The sequence below is a fragment of the Grampus griseus genome (genome assembly GCF_964374135.1).
Source record: "Grampus griseus genome assembly, chromosome: 2".
NCBI lineage: Eukaryota > Metazoa > Chordata > Mammalia > Artiodactyla > Delphinidae > Grampus > Grampus griseus.
Window position 1 is genome coordinate 174,359,607 of NC_139018.1, and position 25,533 is coordinate 174,385,139.

Below are 25,533 nucleotides of genomic sequence, written 5' to 3' on the forward strand. Positions count from 1 at the left end.
GCAATGCGGTATGTTTTGCTATATGTATGTAACACCCATGAAGCCGTCACCACAATCAAGGTAGTGAATGTATTCTTCTCACTAATAGGTGGATATATGTTCGTCGTGCCCAGCTGTAGGCCCTTCCTCCCAACTCTCTGTCTTCCTGTGCTCAGGCAACTATTAATCAGCTTTTCATTCCTACAATTTGCATTTTCTAAACACTTATAAAAATGAGGGCATAAAATATGTACCCTTTCTTTATCTGGCTCCTTTCACCCAGCATGATGTTTTCGCAGATTCATCCATATTGTTGTGTGGGTCAATAATTTACTCCTTTACATTGCTGAGGAGTGTTATGCTGAATGGATATACCACAGTTTGTTTCACTGCTCACCTGTTGATGAACATCTGGGTTGTTTCTGGTTTGGGGCTACTATCAGTAAAGCTGCTGTGAACATTCTTTGTACATATGCTTTCTTTTCTCTTGGATAAGTGGGAAGGAATTGCCTGGATCATATGACAGGTGTATCTTTAACTTATGAAGAAAACGCCAAACTATTTTTCAAAGTAATTGTACCCTTTCACATTACCAGCAGCAGTGTGAAAGACTTCCACTTCCTCTGCGTCCTTGCCAACGCCTTGGTATAGTGTTGTTGTGGTTTTTTTTATTTTAGCCATTCTAATAGGTGTGTGACTTTCACTTACATTTGTGGTTTTAACTTACATTTCTGTAATAACTAAGGATGTTGAGCACCTTTTTATGTCCCTGTTTGCAAGCCATATCTTTTTTGATGAAGTATCTCTTCAGATCTTTTGCCTGTTTTTTTAAATTGCATGTTTGTTTTTTTATTATTGAGTTTTGAGAGTACTTTATTCTGGATATAGTATCTTTACATATTTATTATTTGCAATTATTTTCTTTCACTCTGCAGCTTGTCTTTTCCTTCGCTTAATAGTTTTTTAAAGAGCAGAAGTTTTTAATTTTGGAGTCCAACTTATTAGTCATTTTGTGGATTATGCTTTAGATGTCCTATCTAAGATGTATTTACATGATGAAAAGCCATAGTGTTTTAGAAGTTTTGTAGTTTTAGGTTTTACATTCAGGTGTATGTTGCCCTTTGCATTTGTATGTGGTATGAGGTATATCTCAAAGTTTTGTTGTTGTTTGTGTATGGATATCCAATAGTCCAAGCACCATTTGTTGAAGTGACTATCTTTTCTCTACTGATTGCCCGCTGTACCTTCATGAAAAATCAGTTGGCCACATATGTATGGGTTTATTTCTAGACTCTCTAATAAGTCTTGAAATTAAAAGAGTATTATCTGTTTGTCTTATTGTTAAAAATGATTTTGGCTATTCTGGGTTCTTTGCACTTCCATGTGAATTTAAGAATAAGCTGGTTAACTTCTACAAAATGTCTATTGGGATTTTGATTAAGATTCCATTGAATCTATAACTCTGTTTGCAGAGAATTACCATTTTAACAATATTGAGTCTTCTGACCTGTGAACATGGTATATCTCTCCATTTATTTACGTCCTTAAAAATTTCTCTCATCATTGTTTTGTAGTTTTCAGTGTTTCACATCTTTTTTTCAGATTGACCCTTATTTCATATTTTTGATGTTGTTACAAATAGCATTTTAATTTCTGATTTATTGTTTCATTTCTGATTGTTACTAGTGTATGAAATGTAATTGATTTTTATATATTGATCTTGTATTCTTTAACCTTGTTAAACTCACTTAGTTATATTTATAGATTCCATTGAATTTTCTATGTAGATAATCACGCCATCTGCAAATACAGTTTATGTCTTGTTTTCCAGTGAAGATGCATTTTATTCATTTTCTGCTTTACTGCATTGGCTAGAACTTCCAATACAATATTGGTGAGAGTAGATATCCTTCTCTTAGTTGTAAACTTAGAGGGAAAGCATTCACTTCTTCTCTATTGGCATGATGTTAGCCATAGGTTTTTTCATAGATGTCCTTTACCAAGTTGGGGAAGTTTCCTTCTATTCTTTTCTAAAAGATTTTTTTTAAAGGAATGAATGTTGGATTTTGTCACATGCATTTTCTGCATCTATTGAGATGATCACATAGTTTTTCTTTTTTTACTTTGTTAATATGGTGAATTACATTGATTTTGAATATTAAATACGTGTACATTCCGGGGATAACCCTACGTGGTCAGGATGTGTTAATATTGTTGGATTTGATTTACTAACATCTTGTTTATAATTTTTGCATTTCTGTTAATGAGGGATATTGTCCAGAGATTTCTTTCCTTCCAGTGGCTTCTTGAGTGATTTTGGATTCTGGATAATGCTGGCCTCATAGAATTAGATACTTAGAATTCCCTCCTTTTCAGTTTTCTGGAAGAATTTGTGTATAATTGGTATTATTTCTTCCTTAAATATTATTTTTGTGTATAATTGGTATTAATTAATTGGTTTTATTGCTTTCTTAAATATTCAGTAGAATTCACCAAAGAAACCATTTGGGCCTAGAGTTCCTTAAGGGAAGATTTTTAACTAAACATTCAATTTCTTTGAAAACATAGGGCTCACTTTTTGAGTGAGCTTTGGTAGTTTGTGTCTTTCAGGGTAACTGTTCATTTTATTTAAATTATCAAATTTATTGTCAAAATGTTGTTTATAATGGACCCTTATGTCTTTTTTTTTTTTTTTGGCGGTACGCGGGTCTCTCACTGTTGTGGCCTCTCCTGTTGCGGAGCACAGGCTCCGGACGCGCAGGCTCCGGACGCGCAGGCTCAGCGGCCATGGCTCACGGGTCCAGCCGCTCCGTGGCATGTGGGATCTTCCCGGACCGGGGCACGAACCCATGTCCCCTGCATCGGCAGGCGGACTCTCAACCACTGCGCCACTGGGGAAGCCCCCTTACGTCTTTTTAATAGTGGTAGTCTGTAGTGATGACACCTCTCTCATTCCTGATACTGGTCATTTGTGTCTTCTTTCTCCTGATCAGTTGAGCTAAAAGTTTATCAATTTTATATATTCTCAAAGAATCTGTTTTTGATCTAATTGATTTTAGCTATTTTTCTGTTGTCCATTTCACTTATTTTTTCTCTGATCTCTTATTTCCTTTCTTCTACTTACTTTGGGTTAATTGTACTATTTTTTTATTTTTTAATGTGGAAACTGAGGCTTGAGACCTACCTTCTTTTCTAATATAGATGCTTTTAGTGCTCTAAATTACCCCCTGTGTACTGCTTTGATGGAATCATACAAATTTTGGTATGTTATGTTTGCATTTCATTCAGTTCAAAACACACTCTAATTTTCTTTTTGATTTCTTCTTTGATCCATAGGTTATTTATAGGTGTGTGATTTAGTTAACAAATATTTGGAGACTTTCCAGATACATTTCTGTGATTTTGGCTTCTACTTTTATTCCATTGTGCTCAGAGAATATACATTATGACTTGAATCCTCTTAAGTGTATCGAGCCTTGTTTTTATGACCCAGAATATGGTGCCTTAATAAGTATTTCGTGTGCACTTGAAAACAATGTGTATTCTGTTGTATTGGGTGGAATGTTCTATAAATGTCAATTAGGTAAAATTGGTTTATAGTGTCATTCAAATCTCCAGAGTCCTTAATGATTTTCTGTCTGCTTCTTTTATCGATTATTGGTTATTAATTATTCTCTATTTCTCCTTGCAGTTCTATCAGTTCTTGCTTTATGTATTTTGAAGCTCAGTTAGTAGGGACATAAACATTTAGGATTTTTGTAGCCTTTTGATGAGTTGTCCTTTTATAATTATGAAATGACCTTCGTTATGCCTGGTAACATTCTTTGCTCTATAATCTGCTTTTTCTGATACTAATATAGCCACACCACCTTTCTTTTGACTAGTGCTAACATGATATATCTTTTTCCATTCTTTTACTTGTAATCTGTTTGTGTCCTTATATTTAAAGTGCCTTTCTTACAGGCAGCATGTAGTTGGGTCTTGCTTTTTTGTCCAATCTATCTTTTAATTGGGATATTTAGATCATTTATGTTTAATATGATTATTGATATGTTTAGGTTTTAATCTATCATCTTGCTTTTTGTTTTCCATTTATTCTACCTATTCTTTGTTCTCTTTTCCTGTTTTCCCTTGAAAACTGAGTATATTTATGATTCCATCTTTTTGTTGTTGGCATATTAGATAAAATTCTTTCTTTCGTGATTTTAGTTGTTGCTTTGGGGTGTATAATATACATGTTTAACTTATAATCTAGCTTCCAGTGATACTATACCACTTCACCTGTAGTCTAAAGAACCTTACAATAGTATATTTACATTTCTCCCCTCTCTACATTTGTCCTGAAATTCTCATACATTTTATTTTTACATATGTTATAAACCCCACAATGCAGTGTTAATTATTTTTATTTAAACCATTATATTTTAAAGAGATTTTATTAAGAAAAAAGCCTTACATGCTTATCATGTAGTTCTGATTTCTAGTGTTGAAATCTTCCTTTCTGTATATAGATCTATATTTTAATCTAATATCATGTTCCTTCTACTTAAAGGGCATCATTTAACATTCCTGTAGTGCGGGTGGGCTTGTGATGAATTCCTTTGGCTTTTGTGTATACAAAAATGCCTTTATTTCTCCTTTATTTTTGAAAGATACTTTCTGTGAACATAGAATTCTAAATTACAGATCTTTTTTTCTTCAAGTACTTTAAGATGCGGCCCTAATGTCTTCTTACTTGCATTGCCTCACTTTAAATCTTTCCTTTTTTCACTCGTTTTGAGCCACTTGGTCATGATATGCTTTGGTGTAGTTTTCATGTTTCTTATGCTTTAAGTTTTTTGAGCTTTTTGGATCTGTTCATAGCTTTACTCAAATTTGGAAGTTTCCGCCACTATTTTCTTAAAATAATTTTTCTGACTTTCCATCTCTCTCTTCTCCAGTTACTGATATACTAGACTGCTTAAAGTTGTCCTAGAGCCCACTGGTGATCTGTTCATTTTTCTTTTGCTCTCTTCTTCCTGAGTTTCATTTTGGGTAGTCTCTATTGCTATGCCTGCAAGTTCACTAGTATTTTCTTCCGACATGCCTAATATGCTGATAATCCTATCCAGTGTATTTTTTTACCTTATATATTGTAGTTTACATCTTTGGAAATTTTATTTGGGTCTTTTTTTATGTCTTTCCTGTCTAAACTTTTTGAACATATGAAATACAGTTATACATCTAATGATCTTGTCGCTAATCCTAACATCTGTGTCAGTTCAGGGTCAGTTTTTATTATTTTCTACGCTACGGCTCACATTTCCTGCCTCTCTGTATTGCTTACGCTTCTTTATTAGGTGCCAGACACTCTGGCTTTTACTTTCTTGGGTGATGGATATTTCTGTCTTTCTATAAATATTCTTGAGCCGTGTTCTAAATACACAGGTGAGACACTTGGAAATGCTTTGATCCTTTTAGGTCTTGCTTTAAGATTTGTTTTGTGAAACCAAAGAAATGTTTGATGTAGGACCAATTCTTCCCCTTTATTAAAGCAAGATTATTCTTTGTACTGTACCCAGCATTCTGTGAATTAGGAGTTTTTTCAGTCTGACTTGTAAGAACAGACAGTATTCCTGTGAATACTTGATGGGACCCTATTCATTGCGCGCTCTCTCTCTCTCTCTCTCTCTCTCTCTCTCTCTCTCTCTCTCCAGCTCTTTTCTTCATTACTCTGGGAATTTCCACCCGCTTTCTCCCTTCCTGCACTGTAGATGATAGCGTTCACCTCATTTGTTTCCTGTCTCTCAAAGATCAGTCTTTTGTCACCTAAGGTCCAGTGTTTCGAAATATTGTTTTGTGTATTTTGTCTGTGTCTTGGTTGTTTCAGGAAGGAGGGCAAACCTGGTCTCTGTTGTTCAGTCTTGGCTGGAAGCAGAAGTCATGCCCTTTTATTTTACTTAGTTTTCTATTTTAAAAACATTTAAAATTTTCAATGGAAAAATTCATCAGTCTTTACCTTAATGGCTTCTGTCTTTGGCGTCGTGCTTAGAAACACTTCCGTGTTTGAAGGCTTACAAAAATATTTACCTGTATTTTTTCAAGGACTTTAATTGTCTTATACATTCAAATAGTTTATTAATATGGAACCCCGTATTCTAGACAATTTGGAAAGTAGCTAAAATGGAAGGGGAAACACCTGTAATTATATCACCAAGAACAAGGCTAATATCCATATTAACATATTTCCTGTCTTGCATTTTTCTGTGCCTTCGTTTTTTGTATAGTTGTTATCCTCGTGTGTATGTCATTTGGTGTGTGCATCTGGTACATCGTATCATCACCATTTTCCATGTTGTGACGGAATCTTCAAAATTGCATTTTAATGACTGAATTATGTTTCATCAAATGATTATATTGCAGTTATACTGCCTTTACTTATATTGTTAAACATTTTAGTTATTTCTTAAGCAGAATCTATAAAACATAATTATCAGGCAGGGCATTTTTAGGGAACCTTAACTGCCTACTTGCACATTTCCCTGACCCTACGAGGGCAGAGAGGCAGATACAGGGCCCTCTCAGTGTGTCATTGCTCCTCCCCAAGCCCACACCAGTGCATTCAGTGAAAGCCTGTCTGTATAAAAACTAGAAGGAAAATAAAAACTTCAGTTTCCCAATAGTTCAGTCCATTCCTTATTACTCATATAGTTATAAATAAAAAGCTTGTAATTTATATTTTTCGTTTGTGTTAACATGGCATCTCAATTACTTTCTAATTATTATTTGTGCTTGGTTATTTTTAGGCAAATTGTTGTTCAAGTCAAAGACATCATAATGCAGAGTGCTTCATCGGTACCACCAAAAGATCAAGGTAAGATAAGCCATGCCAGGGAAACCGGTAATGTGTGTGTCGTAAAGAGTTTTAACAAATGCATTTAACGTCACTGTCCTCCAACCATAAGGTGACTTATTTCCTGGAACTAAGAACCAAAAATCCAATTACATATGAAAGTTGATTTCTTTTGGTAAATGACTTGAGTGTCTGTGGATTCCTGGTTTATCAGACGACGTCCCCTTTACTGAGGGCAGCCCGTCTCATCCCACGTAAAACTCACAGACGCCAGCACCTCAGCTGGTAATTTAGCTGGCGCTAACAGATGCCAAATGAAGTTACAGAGCATTGGCTTTAACGAAGCAGAGTGACAGGTGTTCTAGTGAGAAGGATGTATACAGTATATATATTCTTGCACACGTATGCACACACAACACGCATGTAGAGAGAGAGAGGATGTTCGCTTATACATTTTTGACCTATTTCTTCCCATATACCCATTTAACAAAAAGAAACATAAAAGAAACTTTCCCCTCCATATGAATTTTTAAAAAGAAGATCATGGGTTTTTTTTTTTTTAGCAAGAGCTCCTGGACCTTTCAGGAAAGCCGTTTAAGGTGGAGATAGAGTCATTTCTGAATAAAGAATAACTAAATTTTCCTCAGTATAAACGGCAAAGTCTAACCTTTAAGAGGAATTCAAGACTTTCCCTGGCCTCTACTGATTCTCTTCCCTACAGAAGGTTTGATGTGTGTGTGAGAAAAATAATGCCTTTAAATGATTCAAAACTCGGCTTCCTTAGTGGAAGGTGTAGCTGTTCGTGAAAGGAGGGCATTTGCTTTAAAGACTCCTGAACTGGAGAAAACACTCTTTGTTTGCTCTGCCAAAATGAAAGGTGGTGGCATAACTGTGAAGAGTGTGGCGTCTGTGTCTGAAAGTTATTTCTGCCCCTGCAGTGCATAACCTTGGGTACATCACTTGACCTTAACTTTCTCATCTATAAATCCGTAAAATGAAGAAAGTAAGCCCTACGCTCTAGGTGATGTGGGGGTTGAAGGAGGTAATGCTGTAAATCACTCCGCACACGACTCCCCGCGGAGCGGGCCCTTATGAGGTGACGGCGGCTCTTGCTGTCAGGGGTGGTTATTAACACGTGGGCCCTGCCCGCCTGTGGAGGCCCACGCGGGAAGATGGGCACGGCTGCCTCCTGCTGGGGATGCCTCGCCGCCTTCAAAGGCCACGCGTGATCCAGGGGCGCTCATGGGAAGTGAACGCAGAGCAGACCCCCGGCTGGCTTCTCATCCAGGCCCGTGGCCAGAGGGAGAGTAAGAGCCCTTGAGAATCGCACACGTCCTAGCCCCAGACACTAGGGCAAGAGAGCGGACGGGGCAGACGGGCAGGGAGAGCAGGCCCTCGCTAGAAGTTAGAAGTGTGCATGCCCGTGAGCGTTTCGGTGCGTGTCCCCTGGGAGATCTCTGCACTTGTAGCCGATCAGTGTCCGAGCTGGCCTGACCTCCGTCCCCTGAGCAGGCGAGGAGAGGTGTGGCTGCTTGGAAGAGGGAGTCAGGAAAGCTGGGCCCTGGCCCGGATATAGCCCCAGCCAGCTGTGGGCCGCCAGACCAGTTATTTTGCCCCTAAGCCTGGGTTTCTTACTAGCGAAGCCAGGATTCCTAGCCGTTCTTTCCCAGCTCTAGCAGGTTACGAGTCAGGGTGAGTAACTAAGCAACGAGCTGCTGGGTTTCTGGCTGACACAGGGAAGCAAAGCTTGTCTCCACTCACACCTCTTGCCTACTTCGCTCTCCTCAGGGTTTACTTTGTTTTGGTTTTGTGTCTACCTCTCTGAGCTGCTGTGTAAGCTTAGTTATTACCTCCGTTGACTTGACCAAAGTAGAAGATGCCCTCACGCCTAGCGAGGATTCAGCAGCTCTCACAAACTCTGCATCAGTCTTTCCTGGGACCAAAGGTGTGTAAGCCCCAAACCCAGAATTTGACAGACAAAGAGATATAATAACTAAAAGACCTCAATTAATCGAGGGCCTCAGTGTAATAGTCACTCTACCTACAACTTGACATCCGTTGTTTTATTTAATGTTCACGATGTTCAATATAATCTTTATTTCTGTGGTTCAGGGAGATTAGGTTTTTTTTTTTTAACCAAGGTCACCAACCAGTTCAGTGACTGAGCCAAGATTTGAAGCTAGATCCATCAAAGTCCAAGACTGTTTGTCCCCTGCGTCATACTGTAAATTTATAAAGAAGATCTCTAATCTAGTTTTAGATCATCCCCCTTTTTCTTCTCTGATGAAACATTGTGCTTAATTAAATATATGAATACTTAAAGCTATTTCAATCCAAAGTAAGCAGAAATTAGAATTTGTATCGTGGGAAATTATATCAGTAAGGAAAGCTATGAGGCCTAAGAATTGCCCGGTTATTCATTAATTTACTCATTTATCAATTGCTTTCTGTGTGTCCTGGATTACTATTCATATTTTTTAACAAAGAAAAATGCCAGATTTTTAAATTATGATTTTGTTTTCATTTCTTTCATCAAATGTAATCACTTATGGGACATGAGAAGTTTGCTGATCACATGTCATTCATTAATTAAATGCTGAGCGATTTATGTAATGAACTATTGATGGCTGTCTATAAATTACAGTACATTCAAATTTCAGACTTGTAAGCACATGCGCGTGCACACAGGCGCACACACGCACGTTATACACGTTAACGTATGAAATTCAGGTAGGACATCACAGCAGAGTTGTGGAGCTTAAGAAAATCCATGGCATCATGTATGACACTATCTTCTAACAAAATTTCATACAGTGCAAGCAGATTTAATGATCACCAAGACAGTACTTACCAGGAACTATGCCCGGTGATATGAGGGATCCAAAGATAAATCAGACAGAAGCCTGCGCTCTTACAAGACACAAAATCCTAGTAGAACAGCAGACGTGTGTGTAATTAACCAGAATAAAGCATGACAAATGCTGTACTAGACCTGAGTGTGACGTACTTGGAGAACAGTTGGTTGAGCCAGAAGTTTGAGGCTGGTCAGGAAACACGACAGGAGGTAGCGTTTGCTCAGGATGTGAGCACAAGTGTAGAAGTCAGTCAGGTGGGGTTTAGGGGTCACAGGATGTGGAGTAAAGCTAGGAAAGAACTAGAGGAAACTAATTAGAAATTCCAGTGCCTTCTATTTAAATGTTTCCTAATTTTGGATAAAGAAATTAACATTGTAACATCACTCAGATAATTTGTAGTATATTAAAAGCTTTCCATTATAATAGTGTTGTTATTATCCCTTTCTGTGTAAAAGTGTTACTTATAGAATCTCCAGAAGTTATTTTGTTACAATCTTCTATGTTCTCACGCATTCAGGATTTAGAGATAGGATTTATGGTTTTCCCATAACTTTCTTTTTTTGTTTGGTATTTTCAAATGATAAGCTAATAAAAATGTAAGGACATGTATTCTGTGTTGGAAAACAGCAAATTGTAGCAAGTGATAAACCATGTTTTGGAAAAAAAAAAAAAAAGGCATGAAAACAACATGATAAGGCCAACTACAGCCGTAACTTCCACTTTAAATTTGTTGAAGGAAAGAAAACCACCAGAGTGACTGAAAACGCAAAGGCATTGATTTACTTGCCAGATGAGGAAACACACAAGTGAGCAGCCTTGCCAAATGGTTCTGTTAGAGGGACAGTTTACGTTCGTTATGTGCCAGGAAGAAGTTGACTGTAGTTGTGCCAGTTAAGGATTGAAGTGAGCACCTTGGAGAGGGCAGGATGAGTGTCAAGTCCCCACACAGTTAATTAACACAAGTCCCACTGTTCATTGGTCAGAAAAGAGTCTTAGGTCCCGGGAGGGTCTGTTTTGCTGGAGCCATTCAAACCTCTTAGATACTCGCCAGCTTCGCAGTTCAGTTTTGCCATTTCCTAGGCAAGTGTGCTGTGAGTAGAAAGGTCTTAGCGGTCTTCTGACACTTTTCTCGGCTCTGTCATAACATGTGTATAGTTTAAACGTAGTTATCAAATTGTGAGCACTGTTTTTGTCCAGTGAGAGCAAGAATAAATGGCGTTGGACTTCCCTGGTGGCGCAGTGGTTGAGAGTCTGCCTGCCTATGCAGGGGACACCGGTTTGTGCCCCGGTCCGGGAGGATCCCGCGTGCCGCGGAGCGGCTGGGCCCGTGAGCCATGGCCGCTGAGCCTGTGCGTCCGGAGCCTGTGCTCTGCAACGGGAGAGACTACAACAGTGAGAGGCCCGCGTACCGCAAAAAAAAAAAAAAAAAAAAAAAAGAATAGATGGCGCTGAGAAAATGCCAGATGCTTGGAGGCATCTTACTTCTTTTGAGTAAGTAGTAGTCGGTCTTAATGACCCCCTTCAGGAACACTGCAGTTAGCTAAACGCGCTCTGTACCATGCCTACTAGCCTTCAAAACCTGTGCATTATTTAACTGTGAAGCCAATAGCCATTACTGTCTTTCATGTGAATTCAGATTTGGAGCTGTGATAAAAAAGAAGAAAAAAGCCTAGATTTTCTGATTAGGTGAAATACTTTAAAAATAATCATGGCACAGCCTAAAAATATATTCTTATGTCTTAGAGACATAAAAAGCTGTACTTACATCTTACAGAAATAAACATTTTCGTATTAGTGAATATAGAATTTTTGAACTCAAGGAACACTTGGGGTAGGTAGTTAATAATGTTCTTTTTTTTTAAGTTTAGGAAAATGATCCTACTTATTTTAGACTCTTAGTATCAGTTGGGTTCTTTATGTAAACTTTTTAATGAATTTTCTGTTTTTGGCGGGCTTTTAAGCATCCTGGCATGTAGTGGTTTCTCAAATACATATTAAATTTTGTTAAAAGTGCTTTAAACTCTCAAACACTTTAAAAAAAAACATATTACTCAGGTGCTATGAAAAGATTTTAACCTTTGTTTTTTTATGAAACACCAAGCTGAAGTTGTCAAGTCTATGTGTTCACTTAACAAACATTTATTGCCTTTGGAGGGGCAATGAGCAAGGAGCAAAGGGGGAAAAAGGAAAACCAAACTAAGCTCTACGCTCTTATAGCTCAGTGTCAATGAATAAAACTGGGCTGTCTGTCCAAGCAGGAGTTGACCTTTTATGAGGACTCAGCCTACGAATGGCTTATGGTCTTGTCATCTAACTAAAGTTGCACCCTTCGAACATGGTATTGGAGATGCTTCCCGAGCCCCTTTCCTGTCTTTTGTCCTCCGCAGCCCTCTCGGTCTGGGGAAAGAGCACCAAGCTAAGAGCTGGACAGCTGAGCTCTGGTTATTCTTCTGCCCTTCTTTCTAGGCTCTGTGATCTTGGCTAAATCTGTGAGCCTCAGTCCTTTCATCTTTCGAATGGGGATGTTAATTTTGCCCTGACACAGTCCAATGAGATAAGATACTGTTGATTCTCGTCACTTGCAGCCGTCACATTCTGTAAAGTCACCACAAACACTGAATTAGCTAATACTGCACCATGGCTCCTACGGGAAATGCAGGGTTAGGTTTCCTGTGAGCCTTTGGTCATCTTCATGAGCTATCAACACAAACCCTGGCTTTATGTGTGTTTCTGTTTAAAGACACCTCACTGAATGTATCTTGTTGATTCCTTGACATGAATTGGCCTCACAGACGCAGCATTATAACTCATGCCTGAACAAAGCTTGTCGAACACACGTATTTTTTTCCATGAGGCACATCAGACTCTTCTAATGCTTAGGAACACTGCACAGCATATCAGCACTATGCTCGAGGGCTGTTTTAAACAGTGAAATCACTAACAAAAAGGAAAAAAGTTAAATGTGGCGCTAAATAGACTGCAGAAAGGACACTTGTTTACAGTGTGGGAGCTGAAACAAGGCAGAGCACCAACTACTGCTAGGAACATGACACACACTTTTTGCCTGTGCATGTCTACACATGACCACGACAGTGCCACCAGTGTGGATTTGGGGGTTGCAAGTAAACTTTAGCAAGCAGGTGAATGCACAAATACAGAATCCGCAAGTGTGGCTCAACCATGTATGAATGCCCTTTGTAAATTCATAGAGCGCAATAGAAATCTCAGAGTCAGTTACAGAATAAAAGTGCTTTCGGAACGCAGGTATAATAACTTTGTGTAAAGTTGATATGATCGGTGTCACGTTAATCAGGTAATAAGTGTATTATTTGAAAGTGACCACAAGTTCTTAGCTCAGTAAAGCTACAAAGACAACTCCTGCTGTGAACTCTGGCTCCTCAGGGCTCACATTTAATACACAGTAGCAGGGAGAAGCACTGTGACTTGTTGCTTTGCACTTAGTGGTTAAGGTGGCGTTGTGACCTCATTAAAGGCACGGAGGGCATTCCCTATGTTTTACCAAAATATTATGTTTCTAAATATGTGACATTCATATGGAAACATTTTGATCTTAACTAGCGGTGTAAGTGCTGTTCTTGGGCTTTTGGTACCATTTTATGTTGCAGACCAAGTACAAATTGACATTTTCAAGCTGGTTTTGGTTAACTCCTTAACGTTGGAAATTGGAACTTTCCAATGTAATAACCTGCTGTATTAATATGTTATGCTGTTGACAGAAGTACAAATGGAAAACACACACATACCTACAGAAAGTTCCTTGTAGAACAAAATGGAAATGACTTGGGTGGCCTAAACCTTATCAGGTAGACCTCATATTACGAGTTATTCTCCTATTTGAGATAAAATGCTAGAGTCTGGAATATCCTTTTTAGTAAATTCGGTTTATGAGTATCTCTGTTGTTTGAAATAGCCTGATTTCCACTGCTTAAAAAGCAGGCTACTCACCGGATCATCTCCTCTGGCCTGTATCAGTGTCACTGTAGCCACTCGGCAGCAGAGTCTGTCAGAAACTCCAATTAACCATGTAAATGTATTTCATAGCATCACATCTCACTTTGTCAGAACCCCTGCTGCCTTTCTATCATTAACATAAATGCAGGTGCAAACAGCATTTATGTACTTTGATAGGAAGCAGTTGGAGACATCTCACCGTGGGACCCAACATTTTCAGATTGTATACATCTGTTCAGATAATGTATGCGGCCCCAGCAACATGAACACAAGGATGGGAGCATCTGCCCCCAAGACCATTTGCCATATAGCAGGTGCTTACATCTTTATTTATGCAGATAGTTGGTGTGATAAGCTGAGTGGGGATAAAGGAAAGAATTTCGACGCGGTATTTAGATGTTATGCAAGCCAGAAGTATAGGCTAGGCATTTTATGTTTGTAAAAGTCTACTACTAATAGGAATGGAAATTTGTAAGTCTAGTCATGCTTTGAATGAACATCTTGTCTTTAAATTAATTGGCACCAAGACCCTAAAAACATTTACAGAAATTGCAATGTCCAACTTATATTAGAAACAGCAAGTTATTATTTTGGTTTTGATAAAGTAACTTTAAATGATTTTGAATGCATTTTGCTAAAAGTTCTGAAAGGAAAACAGTGCTCTGTTTTTTTCAAAAATTCTAATACTACTAAGAGAATCTTGTGATGATATTTCTTAAAATTGGAGAAAAAATGCAAATGTCATTAGTTTAAATATGTTATAAGATGTTCCATGAATATAAATTGAGTAAAATAAATTTCAAAGCATTAACATTTATAATATTTTTGTCAAAAAAATTTTTAATTTAAGCTGTATTCTAACATTTCCAACTAGTGATATTTAATTATAATTTATATTTTTATTAGGATAAATTACCTTTAAACACTTCATTTTCACAACTCTGTCTCATGGATCTGCCGTATTATGTTCTCACAAGGGAAAAGCGTGAAGGAAACAAAAACTTATCAACCAAAAGCAAGACATTTCCAGATTTTATTTTCTATTCTCATTCACATACACACACAAGAAATCAGAATCTTGAAAGAGCTTGAACTAGATTTCATGTAGTCGGCAGTTCTCAAACATTTTAGTTTCAGGCCCCTTTACGCTCTTAAAAACTATTGAGGACTCAAAGAATATTTTTTTATGTCAGTAGTGTCAAATGGGATTTACCATATTTGAGATTATAAACTGAAAAAACATGTATTTGTGAATTCATTTTAAAATAACAGTAATCTCACTACAGCTTAACATAAATAACATATTTTGTGTAATTGGCTATATTTTCCAAAGCAAAAAAATTAGTGAGAAGACTAGCATTGATTTATGTTTTTTGCAAGTCTTTAAAGTCTGGCTTCACTGAAAATGGTAGGAGTCTCCTATCTGGTCCTGCATTCAGTATGTTGTGCTATATTGTTTATGTTGAAGTATTTGAAGAAAATCCAGCTTTACAGTAACTGGAAAGGGAGGGAGTATTTTAATAGCCTTTTCAGATAATTGTGGATAATTTTCTTTGCTACTACACCAAAATGTGTCAGATAACTATACCTGAGTTTAAACGAGTCAGGTAGCAGCTTAAAGTTTAGTTGTAATGTGAAATTTGAAACCGTGTCAGTGTACTTCTTGTATTCTGTTACATTTAGGTCCATCGTGCAATGTGTATTAGAAAACAGTTCACTGAGTTACGCAGATCTTCTATATATGTCATTTTATACAATATTTTAAAAATCATATTTGTTAAAATAACCAGTAGTCTTACCTGAAAAATCACTAAGTCTAGGGAAGCTTCAATATCCTGGTGATGGATTCAAGTTTTCCAACATTCTAATGCTGCTCGAAAGCATGATTTTTATCACTGGCCATGGGTACTGCCAGATGTTTCTTCTTGTAATGACAAGGCTCGTTCATTCACGTCTGAGAAAATGTCTGCGAGGTACCCAGGTCTGAATATGTTCTCTCAACATATGTCTGTCAGATGTTCTTTCAAGTCAAGATGGTTATTCCATGAAGAGCAGCTAGTTCAGCTTCAGACCATCACATGAGCACTGTTCCTCGTGGCCACCGTCATGCCTCAATGAGCGGCGGAAGTGCTCTGGGGGGAATGAACCGTGTCATCGTACAGAATTTTTAAAAGGCCCGTAAGGATCAAGGTTTAAGAAAACTGAAATTTTATCCTGCGTTTTTGTTCTGCTGAGGGAGTATGGTGGCAAAGGATGTGGCTGCTTGGACAGTTTGCTGTCACTGCCTGAGTTCACTTTTATCCAATTACGTCCTTTGCTCCATCAACGCAACATGTGCAGAGGCCAACAGCGTAGAAAAGGGCAAGTGACATCTTATTACGAGTATGAAAAGAGAGTGTGAGGACCCTCCCCAGGTTGGCAGACCATACTTTGAGAAACCGTGCTCTAGTCTAATCCTCCCTTGGTAAAAAGAGAAACTTAAGACCAGGAAAGGTTATGATCTCGCGCGGGCTCACTCCAGTAGTAAGTGAAAGAACCAAAGCCAGGCCTCTGTTCTCATTCTTGCATGTAATGCAACTCGTCTTGTTTACCCCGAGGAGCTTCCCCCTCACCATCCAAAAAAGGGAAATTCTCAGATGCTCTGTCAAGGTGACTGAAGGGGCAGGACTTACCACGTGAGGAATTGAGAAATTCTTTCAGCATTTTCAGACTTCTTCATTCAGTCCTAATGTTCTTCATTGACCTCAGTTTTAGAAGCAAGAGCAATAGGATTTGAAAAAAATCTGGGAAATTTATATTATAACTGAAATTATAAAAGACCTTAGTAATGATTTTTTTCCTTTCATTTTTGCTCATCATAAAAAACCTCTTTAAGTCAGTACCTAAAAGTGTTATTAAATTGATTGTGTAATTGATGCTTTAAAAAAGTTACATTTTGACATAGGCCTAGAGGGTTTGTTCATCAGAAGCTCTGTGAAAGGACACCGTGGAGTTTGGGATTAAAATATACACACGACTATATATAAAACCAACAAGTACCTACTGTATAGCACAGGGAACTCTACTCAATAACCTATAACCACCTATAACAGAAAAGAATCTAAAAGAGAATAGATATACATGTATACGTATAACTGAATCACTTTGCTGTACACCTGAAACTAACACAACATTGTAAATAAACTGTATTTCAATAAAAAAATTCAAAAAAAAAAGAAGAGGAAGGCCACCACGGAAGAAGCCTGGCTTTTAAGCACTAGGGCACTGTGAAGGGACTCCCTCTGTGTTAATTTCCTTAAAATCTTAAACTTCCTGTAAGTCTCCAGTAGCCATGCTGTAGACTCCTGTTAGGAAAAGGAAGCGTGCGCTCTCTCCTGAGGGTTACACTCTGGTTGGAAAAGGTTAGTCAAAAGGATCTTCATTTTCCCAGCGTCGAGATGGTTGGTGTGGCACTCACAGCCACTGGAGGAGACCGACAATATAAACAGAGTCATCGCCAAACCCCTTCCTTAAGTTCGGTGTGTTGGAACGGAAGGAGAGCAGCTTTGGGGCCAGAGTGGGTTCACACCCATCTCTCACCTACCAGCTTGTGACCTCGCCAGGAAGTTTCAGTTCCTGCATCCGTGGCCCAGAGATGTTACTACCAAGAGCGGGTGGAGGATGAAGTGAGATCATAGCTTAAGCACCGAATCTGACTCTTGACGGAGGGACATTTTAGTCCTTCACAAGGGGGTTTAAGGGTTTAGGATGAGGAAAGATAGAGTTAATAAGGAGAAACGGGGAGCATATACTCTACCTATGGTAAATTTTCTCACAAAGAAAAGAAAGGAGGTAGGGCAGTAGCTTGAAGAGGAGAGAAAGCCCAAGGATTATTTATGGTTGTTGGGTTTGTTTGTATAGTTTCTTGTCCAGCAAAAGCACAGGAGAAAGCAAGGCAATACAGCCGAGAGCTATCAGGTCACTCATTTAGTGAATAACGTATTGCCTGATGGCCACGTACCAGACAGGGACTAGGGACCGAGGTCCTGGCAGTGAACAAAGCCAGCCACTGCTTCCTTGGAGCTTACATTCTAGTGGGAGGAGACAGGTGATATAATCTCATTATAAACATAAGTGCTGTGAAGGACAATTAAAGAAAACAGTTGAGCGCCTGGGGTGGAGCACTGCCTTCAGGTGCGATGGTCGGGAAGGCCTCCTGAACGCCCGGGGCTCGCTGATGGTGTAGGAGCCCAGAGGCAGCGGAGGGGCCTGGAGACAAGTGTGGCTGCAGCACGGTGTTGGGAACACCCCATTTCCTGATTCTGAGATACACATCTTCTTACCTTTTCGTGCTTTAGGACTCGGGGCATATGGTGTATATTTAGAGCAATAAGGCCTCGCCCTCCTGACCCCACCCCAGGAAAAAGTAACCATATTTGTGTTGTATAATTAAAGAGGAGAGTTCAGAAGTAGGAAGCAGGAGCAGTGACCTCTCTCTTCCGCACGAAGTGTCAGTCACTTGAAGCTGCTAAAACAAAGTACCATGGACCGAGTGGCTTCCAAACAACAGAAATTTATTTCTCAAGTTTAGAGGCTGAAAGTCCAAGATCAGGCGCGAGCATGGTCAGGTTCTGGTGAGAGCCCTCTTCTGGGCGGCAGGCTGCCATCTTCTCAGTGTACGCTCCTGTAGCAGAGAGAGAGGAAGAGAAGTCTCTGGGGTCCCTCTTATAAGGGCAGCAGTCCCACTCATGAGGGCTCCACCCTCGTGACCTGATTAACTCCTAATACCATTACACTGGAGGTTAGCATTTCAATATGTGAATTTGGGGGTGGGGAGGGAAGGCACAAATACTCAGTTCATTGCAAGGTCAATGCCAAAAATCACTGACAAGAGAGAGAGCCATGGGGGAAGGGTAGGGTGGGGCAGAGGGGTGGGGCCTCAGACAAGCAGTGGGAGAAACCTGGGCTGGTCCCAGTGAGGGACTGAAGGGAGTCTGCTAGGACAAGAAACTGACTGTGGAATCAGTCTGCAGCCTCAGACTGGAAACCTGACATTTATGATGTTGTCCAGTGTTCACAGTGGTTGGATTTCTCCAGCACCAGGCAGCAGGCAGTGGGAGTGGAAAGCATGGGGGAAGTAGGGGAACCAGGCGGGGTAAGCGCTGTGGAAAGACGCACGGCATGCCGGGAGTATCCAGGGATGATCAGGCAGGAAGCCAACTCCAGGACCAGGAGTATTTACCTAAGTACACATACCTATGTACGTGCAGAGCCTCGGGGAAAAGAGAACGCAGGTGGACTGTGTCATCACTCCATCCCCTTGGAGAAAATGGGGAGTTAACGCTTACATGTTCCTAACCTGTGGACGAGAGTGAGTGTTTCCTTCAGCCATGTCTGTAGTTGTCATCCAAAGAACAATAAAGATATTGATGGAGGAGAAGCCAGGCAGAATTCAAAGGGAAAGGAGTCCAGATTGGTCCCACAGCTTTCACACTCCGAGGCCGTCGTGGTTTTGTACCTCAGAATCTGTACAGTATGTGGGGGTTAGCTCACGGAGGTCCGGACTGGTCAGCCCCGTGGGAATAACTCCCACAAGCCCGGGACCTTGGTGCCAGCAGTGCCTGGTCCTTCCTTTTCTTTCTCTTTATTTTCTTCCAAGTGTCAGTATCATAGGTGGTCTCTGTGCTAAGGTAAGATGTACCTTGATTGAAGAAGTGAGGAACGGTAAAGATTCAGCAAGCAGGAGTTTTAGGGAATAATTATCCACGTAACAAAGAGATACGCGGTGCTGTACGTTTGTACTTACAAATCATGAACTGTTTGACATAAAAGCTGAGGTGCAGAAAGACCAGAAAAAAACAAAAATGTCCTAAATCAGTGTGAGTTGTGAAGATAAAATATCTGTACAACTCTGCCATAAAGCAGTGGAACCATTATTTCATTTTTTAAAATGCAGTTTGCACATTCTTTAAAGATGTCTGTTCTATATATATACAGCAAATCTACTTTTGAAATTATGGTATAAAAATAAGAATATCTTTGTGATTCCAGTCCCTTGCTTTTAACTCTCCTGCTGTTGAAACATTGTGATCTTTACCACTCTAGTTTCATAATCATGGTATTTTGACCAAAAGCAAGAACTTTCTGCACTGTCCTAGTTTAGTCGTTCCAGCTGACTGCGTGTTCTGATGTTGAAACCTTGTCTTTTCGTTCATCCCACTAAGGAAAAGGTTTTCTTCACCAACTGTCATCCCAGATATGTAACTGTTCCAACTGATATTGAAATATAAGGTGTAAACAGAAGGGGTCCATTTGTAACTCGGTGGTGGAAGATTTCTTGCCCTGAGACGTTTATGTAGCTCACTAAAGCCCTTTTGCAGGAGGTGTTTCCCTGCTCACCAGTCCTGTTGAGAAACAGCTGACTCAGAAGAAGTCGGCATCTCCTGGAAAGACAGCGCGCACAGGTATTTGTTCTATGGGAGTTAGAGTGTCGAACGAAGTGATTTGCTGCTTTCACCTTGATGTGGTCCAGTTAGCAAGGCCTTCTGGGTTTCAGCTGTGTGACTCACCTGAACATTCACAATCCTAGCAGTATTAACAGCAAAAAGAATAACGGGAGGATGGGCTTAACAAAGCATCCCTCTGGCTTGCTTTGCGTTCCTCATAGATCGTTAGCTCTTAGTCAGATTCTGGCGCTACTCAGTCATTCTTAGATTTGGGTAAAGATACCAAGTTGACTGCTGTGTAATAGTGAATAAAATCTTGCTCACATTACAGGGTTTTTTGGGGTTTTTTTTTTTTTTTTGCCAAAACGATAAATAACTTCATCTTTCTCGATGCATTAAAAATAAGAATATATCATAGTTTTCAACTGTTTTTCATCAGAAGCACTTGAAATTAAAAATAGTTCCTCCCAGAAATGAGGACTGATACAGGGGGCTTAATTAAAATGAAGGAGAAATTCACTGAAATTGAGCATTATTAAAAAGTATTTTAAATGTAGTACTTTTTAAATTTTCATTTGGGACATTAATTATATGACCCAAAAAGAATAATTAGCTACTAGAATTTAACAAAAACCACATTGTGTAATTTTTTTTTCTTTTATTGCCGTTAATGTTTTAGGTAACTGGCTTTTAAATTTGTTCATAAAGAGTGCTTGTTTCCCCATGCTTCATGACATATTCACATATCTAATTTGTTCAATTTGATGGGCTACAGACCCTCTTTGGATGCTAGACTTTTCTTTCTATAAACAAGCTATCTTAAACTTACTTCTTAATGATCCCCCCCCACCACCGCAGCATACTGAAATCTACAAGTGCTGTCAAAGTTCTGGTTGCCCTGACCCACCCTCTGAGAGTCCCCATATTTTCTCTTCCGAATTGAGAAACCCCGTGGCCATTGCTCTCACCGTCCTCCTGAGATGTGGCCAGAGTCGCTAGTCCCACTCTAGACCCCGTCCCTCCCAGGACCCCTGAGACCTGGGCTTACCCCCATCCCCTGAAGGGCCACCAGGGGAGTTTTGTCCCCTGCTAAGCTGGAGAACAACAGCAGTTAGCATCAATGCTCAGTATAAACAAAAGCAGAGGAGGATGTCCCCAGAAAACAGCCCTTTACAATGCACGTATGTTCACTCCTATTCACTAGAACTGTTCATCTGCTTAGCACTTTGTCAACTGGATGCAAAAATTGGGGGGCGGGGCAGGGGAAGAGAGCCTGACAGGCTGGATCAGATGTAATAAGTGAGCTGTCAGAGAGAAGTGCTTTACAGGTTTATGGGGAGCATCGTTCACAAGGAATAGTTATTTCTTCCCGCTTTCCTTGATTTACCTCTTAAAAAAGAAATACCCGTTTAAGGGTTCAGTGCTGCTGCCGTATGATTCACGGTCAAGATTTGTGCGTTTTTTCCTCCCACCAAAAATAAATGTCAGGAGCTTCGTACTTCTTGGCAAGAGAAGGTAGGAAACTGCTGAGAATCTAACATGTGGTAAGCACCACCCTGGCACGTTTAATGCGTACTTTCTTCATTTAATCCTGACAGCGACCAGATACTATTATGCCCATTTCATAAATGGGAACATTCAGGCTGAGTGACTCTCCCAAACCACGAGACAGAGACAGGAGTTGAACCCACATCTGTCTGAACCCCCAAACCCGTGATCTTACCACTAGAGACTGTGATGGTGACTGTCACCGTGCATAATAGCTTCCAGGCAGCAGGTAGACCTGAGAAGAGCCTTTGGAGTCACGCGGGCCAAGGCTTGAGTTCCAGCCTGTTACCCGCTGGCTGCAAAATCTTCATCTGTAAAATGCACATAACAGTAACTCCTGACCCAGCGCGTTGTGGGGATTAAAGGACATAACGCGCGCGCAGTATTTTGCACAGCACCTGACACGTAAATTGGGAACATGCTCGCTTCCTTTGTACAGTGTCAGATTTCCTGAACTTGGGCTCCTAGTAGAATGACTCTAGGCGGGCTGAGTGCTGTAGATGTGTGGACTGGAGTGATGATTGGCATCCCGAGTCCTTGGAAACAAAGCACCCGTGTGCCTGTGTTGCCAGCGCGCTTTACGGTACCATCTCTCCCGCCAGCACTCAGTACAGCCCTGTAGATGGCGCCTCAGAGCCGGGACATGCGGGGGAACGGGTGGGCGACGGCTCCACGTGTTTGTAGGTTTTTCAACAGAATTAAGTTGAGCTGCCTTGTGTTCTGAGACGTTTCTTTCATCTCAGATTTCTCCGGGGTTTTACCATGCTTGTTCTAACCAGAGACCATCCTGGGAAACAGTTTGAACCCCAACTGGAACTTATTATTGGAAAGCCAAGTGGGAGGGAGGACAGGGATGCCAACCAATAAAATTGAAGATAGGGTTTTTCAGTTCAATAACGTTAAAACCTAAACAAGTCCTAAAAGTTTTGGCTTTTTCGTGGCCAAGACTTGGCAACACTTTCGCTCTGAGCCTGGAGCCAGGGACTGCGTCAAGAGCGGGGGGCCCCCTCTCTCCACCTCCGCTCCGGCTTAGCCGCGGGCCCTCGGGTCCCCGCAGGTGGAATGAGGGGCAGCCATGCCCGAACCAGCCAAGGGTCGGGTGGGAAGAACTCTGTTCAGAAGCAGCGCTGCGGGCCTCGGTTCATGCCGGTGGGAATCAGGAAGTGAGCTGCTTGCGGCTCTTGGACAGTCACCCGCCCCGTGTTCCTGTCTCTTAACACGGTGTGCGGGGCCACGTTGTGGCACAGTTAGAGGGGGCTGGCTCAGATGCGGGCGCGCGGTGCCACTGGGCCCTCGGCTTCCATCCGCCGCCTGGCAGGGCAGCTGACACGCACCAGCCCCGGGCTCTGGAGGAGATGGAGGGGGACGCACACGGTGCTTTCTCCGGACAGATACCTGGCCGCCTTTCTGGGTTTGTCAGAACCCTGTGGATAGGAAGTGGGAAACTCAGCTTTGAAAATCTGCTTTTACCTTCAGGTGACTATTACCTTTTCATCAGTTCTCTAATAAGTGGGCTGTTGGAAAGAATCATTTGATGGTAATTGAAGTTTGGAGATATGACAAGCCATTGCTATTTCAAATTTTTTTCTTCTCCTTAAAATCCAGAGATAAAAATTATATTTTGGAGCTAATTAGGGCAATTTTGTAAAGAATTTTCCCCCTTTTGAGGGGAGGATGAAGGAGAGGAAGGAAGGTCACTGCTTTGCATTGGAATGGGACGGACCTGGGTTGTGTGGATTTTGGCATGTAATTAACTTCCTCAAGCCTCTTTTTGCCTCATCTGTAAAAGGGGACAATAATGTTTATTTGCAGAGTTTGCATAAGGATTCAATTAAAAGACCAGCATAGATTCTAGACCATAATAAGGACTCATTGCCTCCTCGTTTTCCTTTAATCCACAGTTAGATCAAATTCTCACCAACTGTAAATGTCACTCTTCAAAATAATTGTTCAATATGCTTAACATATTAAAAACAGTCCACATTTAAAATCCTAATACTAAGTATTTGCATTGTAGAACTGTGCAAAAATTAATTTTACTGAGTGAGGCTTTTATGTTTTCAGTTGAGAAAAGTCCATGTTTAGTGCCTCAGAGTCCTGTGGGTCTAACTGTGTTACGGGTAATTCCGCAGGATTTCCAGAAATGATGAATGTCAGTAGAAATTTCGACTTACCATTTAGTGCACAGTTCTGTGAAATCTGTAAGTTAGTAGGTGACAGGTGACGGGGTTTAGATCACACCATCTGGCAGAGGCCTTGTAAATGTGTCGTGGAATAAACCACTGTTGCAACTACGTGGCCAAGAAAGCCTTCCCACAATCAGACAGCTCAGTGTTTTAAAAAACTTAATGGCATTTGCAGTTTCTCTAAACACTCCTATTGATCAAACCTCTTTAAAAAGAAAAAGAAAAGAAAACCCCTGTAGTTATTGTAGCATAACTGACCTTTATTGCAGACGGCCCTGTTTTATTTTAAAGAGCCAGTGTTGGGAGGAACAGTTCTCAGGACTGCGGTTGTGCTTCGGGGATGAGCTCTGATGCTTCTCAGGGCTGAACCTTGGGGGGTAGTGATGAACTGCCTGTGAGACGATTCGATTACTTCCCTTATCATTAGCAATTCTTATCATTAAGTAGGCAAGGAAAGTAAAAACCCGAGATGCTCTCAAGGTGTCATCTGGACACAGTCATTTACGTACGGACGCACACTTACCCATCACAGATATCCCCACGGATAACCTTTTGCAAAACGGATCCAAAAGGGAAACTTTCGTTTTCCTTTTATTCATTCAAAAAATATTTGTAAGTACCTCCTGTGTGCCAGGCCCCGAGAGCATTCAGTGGGAGATACACATGCATCCCACCCCGACCTGTACTTCCCCCGGTGGCTCCACCCCGAAGGCCACACTAAGGCCAGTTTCTTTAGTTTCCTTTGAGAGAGATTCTGTGTGTATACAGGAGTAGATCTGTGTGTGTTTCTCACTGCTTTTTTTTTTAAATCCAAGTGATAGCATACGATAAACCTCACATCTTGGAGAGTATTCCATGTCAGTCTAACTCATTCTTCTTTTCCACTGTGGCATAGTATTCCGTTGTATGGTTGGATGAGTATTAGTACCCTGTTGCTGGACGTTTTAGTAATTCCTAGGGGTTCTTCTTTCCTTCTATTTTTGTGGCCTCGCCGTCTTTCTCCTGCCTTGCTTTTCTTCTGATGCATCGTTTCATTCCCTATCACTGCATCATTAATGATTCTGGGAGGTGGGACTCAGCACCACCTTCGTGAAGACCCCACCCTTGTATGTAATCCCCAACAGATCCGGGCAGGCATGAGCAAGTTAGCTTACTGTGCAAGGCCTTGTCTTTTCACCCCACAGACTTCTCGTGACTAGCTTGTGGTTAGTGATCATGAAGCCAGTTGATACGCTCTTCTACGCCAGCACCCACTTCTTTGAATTGCAGGGAACTGAAGGATGACTCTGTGCGGCGGGCCCCGTACTTCTCACCCAGGGCCCTGTGGTCTCAGGCCACCAGGCTGCTCACCGATCAGTGTTCTCTGTTGCCGGGACAGCTGGTTACCCTAAAGAGTTTCCTGTGCTCCTGGACCACGGTCGGCCTCCTTTTCTTTTGACTGCCATTGCTCTTTGTGTGTGATTTTATTTCCACTGTAATGGACGAACTCTTGAAGATCAGTTGAAGCACATCCACTTTTTTTTTTTTTTTGCGGTACGCGGGCCTCTCACTGCTGTGGCCTCTCCCGTTGCGGAGCACAGGCTCTGGACGCGCAGGCTCAGCGGCCATGGCTCATGGGCCCAGCTGCTCCGCGGCATGTAGGATCCTCCCGGACCGGGACACGAACCCGCGTCCCCTGCATCGGCCACCAAGGAAGGCCGAAGCACATCCACTTTACATGTATCGTAATTAGCTCC

General features: G+C 40.9%; 1 protein-coding gene across 7 annotated transcripts in view; it reads left to right on the forward strand.

Moving 5' to 3' along the window:
- ZNF438 (zinc finger protein 438) overlaps positions 1-25,533 on the forward strand; it is a 171,404-nt gene that overhangs the window by 138,084 nt on the left and 7,787 nt on the right. For all 7 annotated transcript variants that reach the window (XM_082681414.1, XM_082681416.1, XM_082681417.1 and 4 more), the window contains 2 exons: positions 6,765-6,832; positions 19,998-20,081. In XM_082681414.1, the coding sequence (XP_082537540.1) occupies positions 6,765-6,832; positions 19,998-20,081 (152 nt within the window). The remainder of the gene's footprint in view (positions 1-6,764; positions 6,833-19,997; positions 20,082-25,533) is intronic.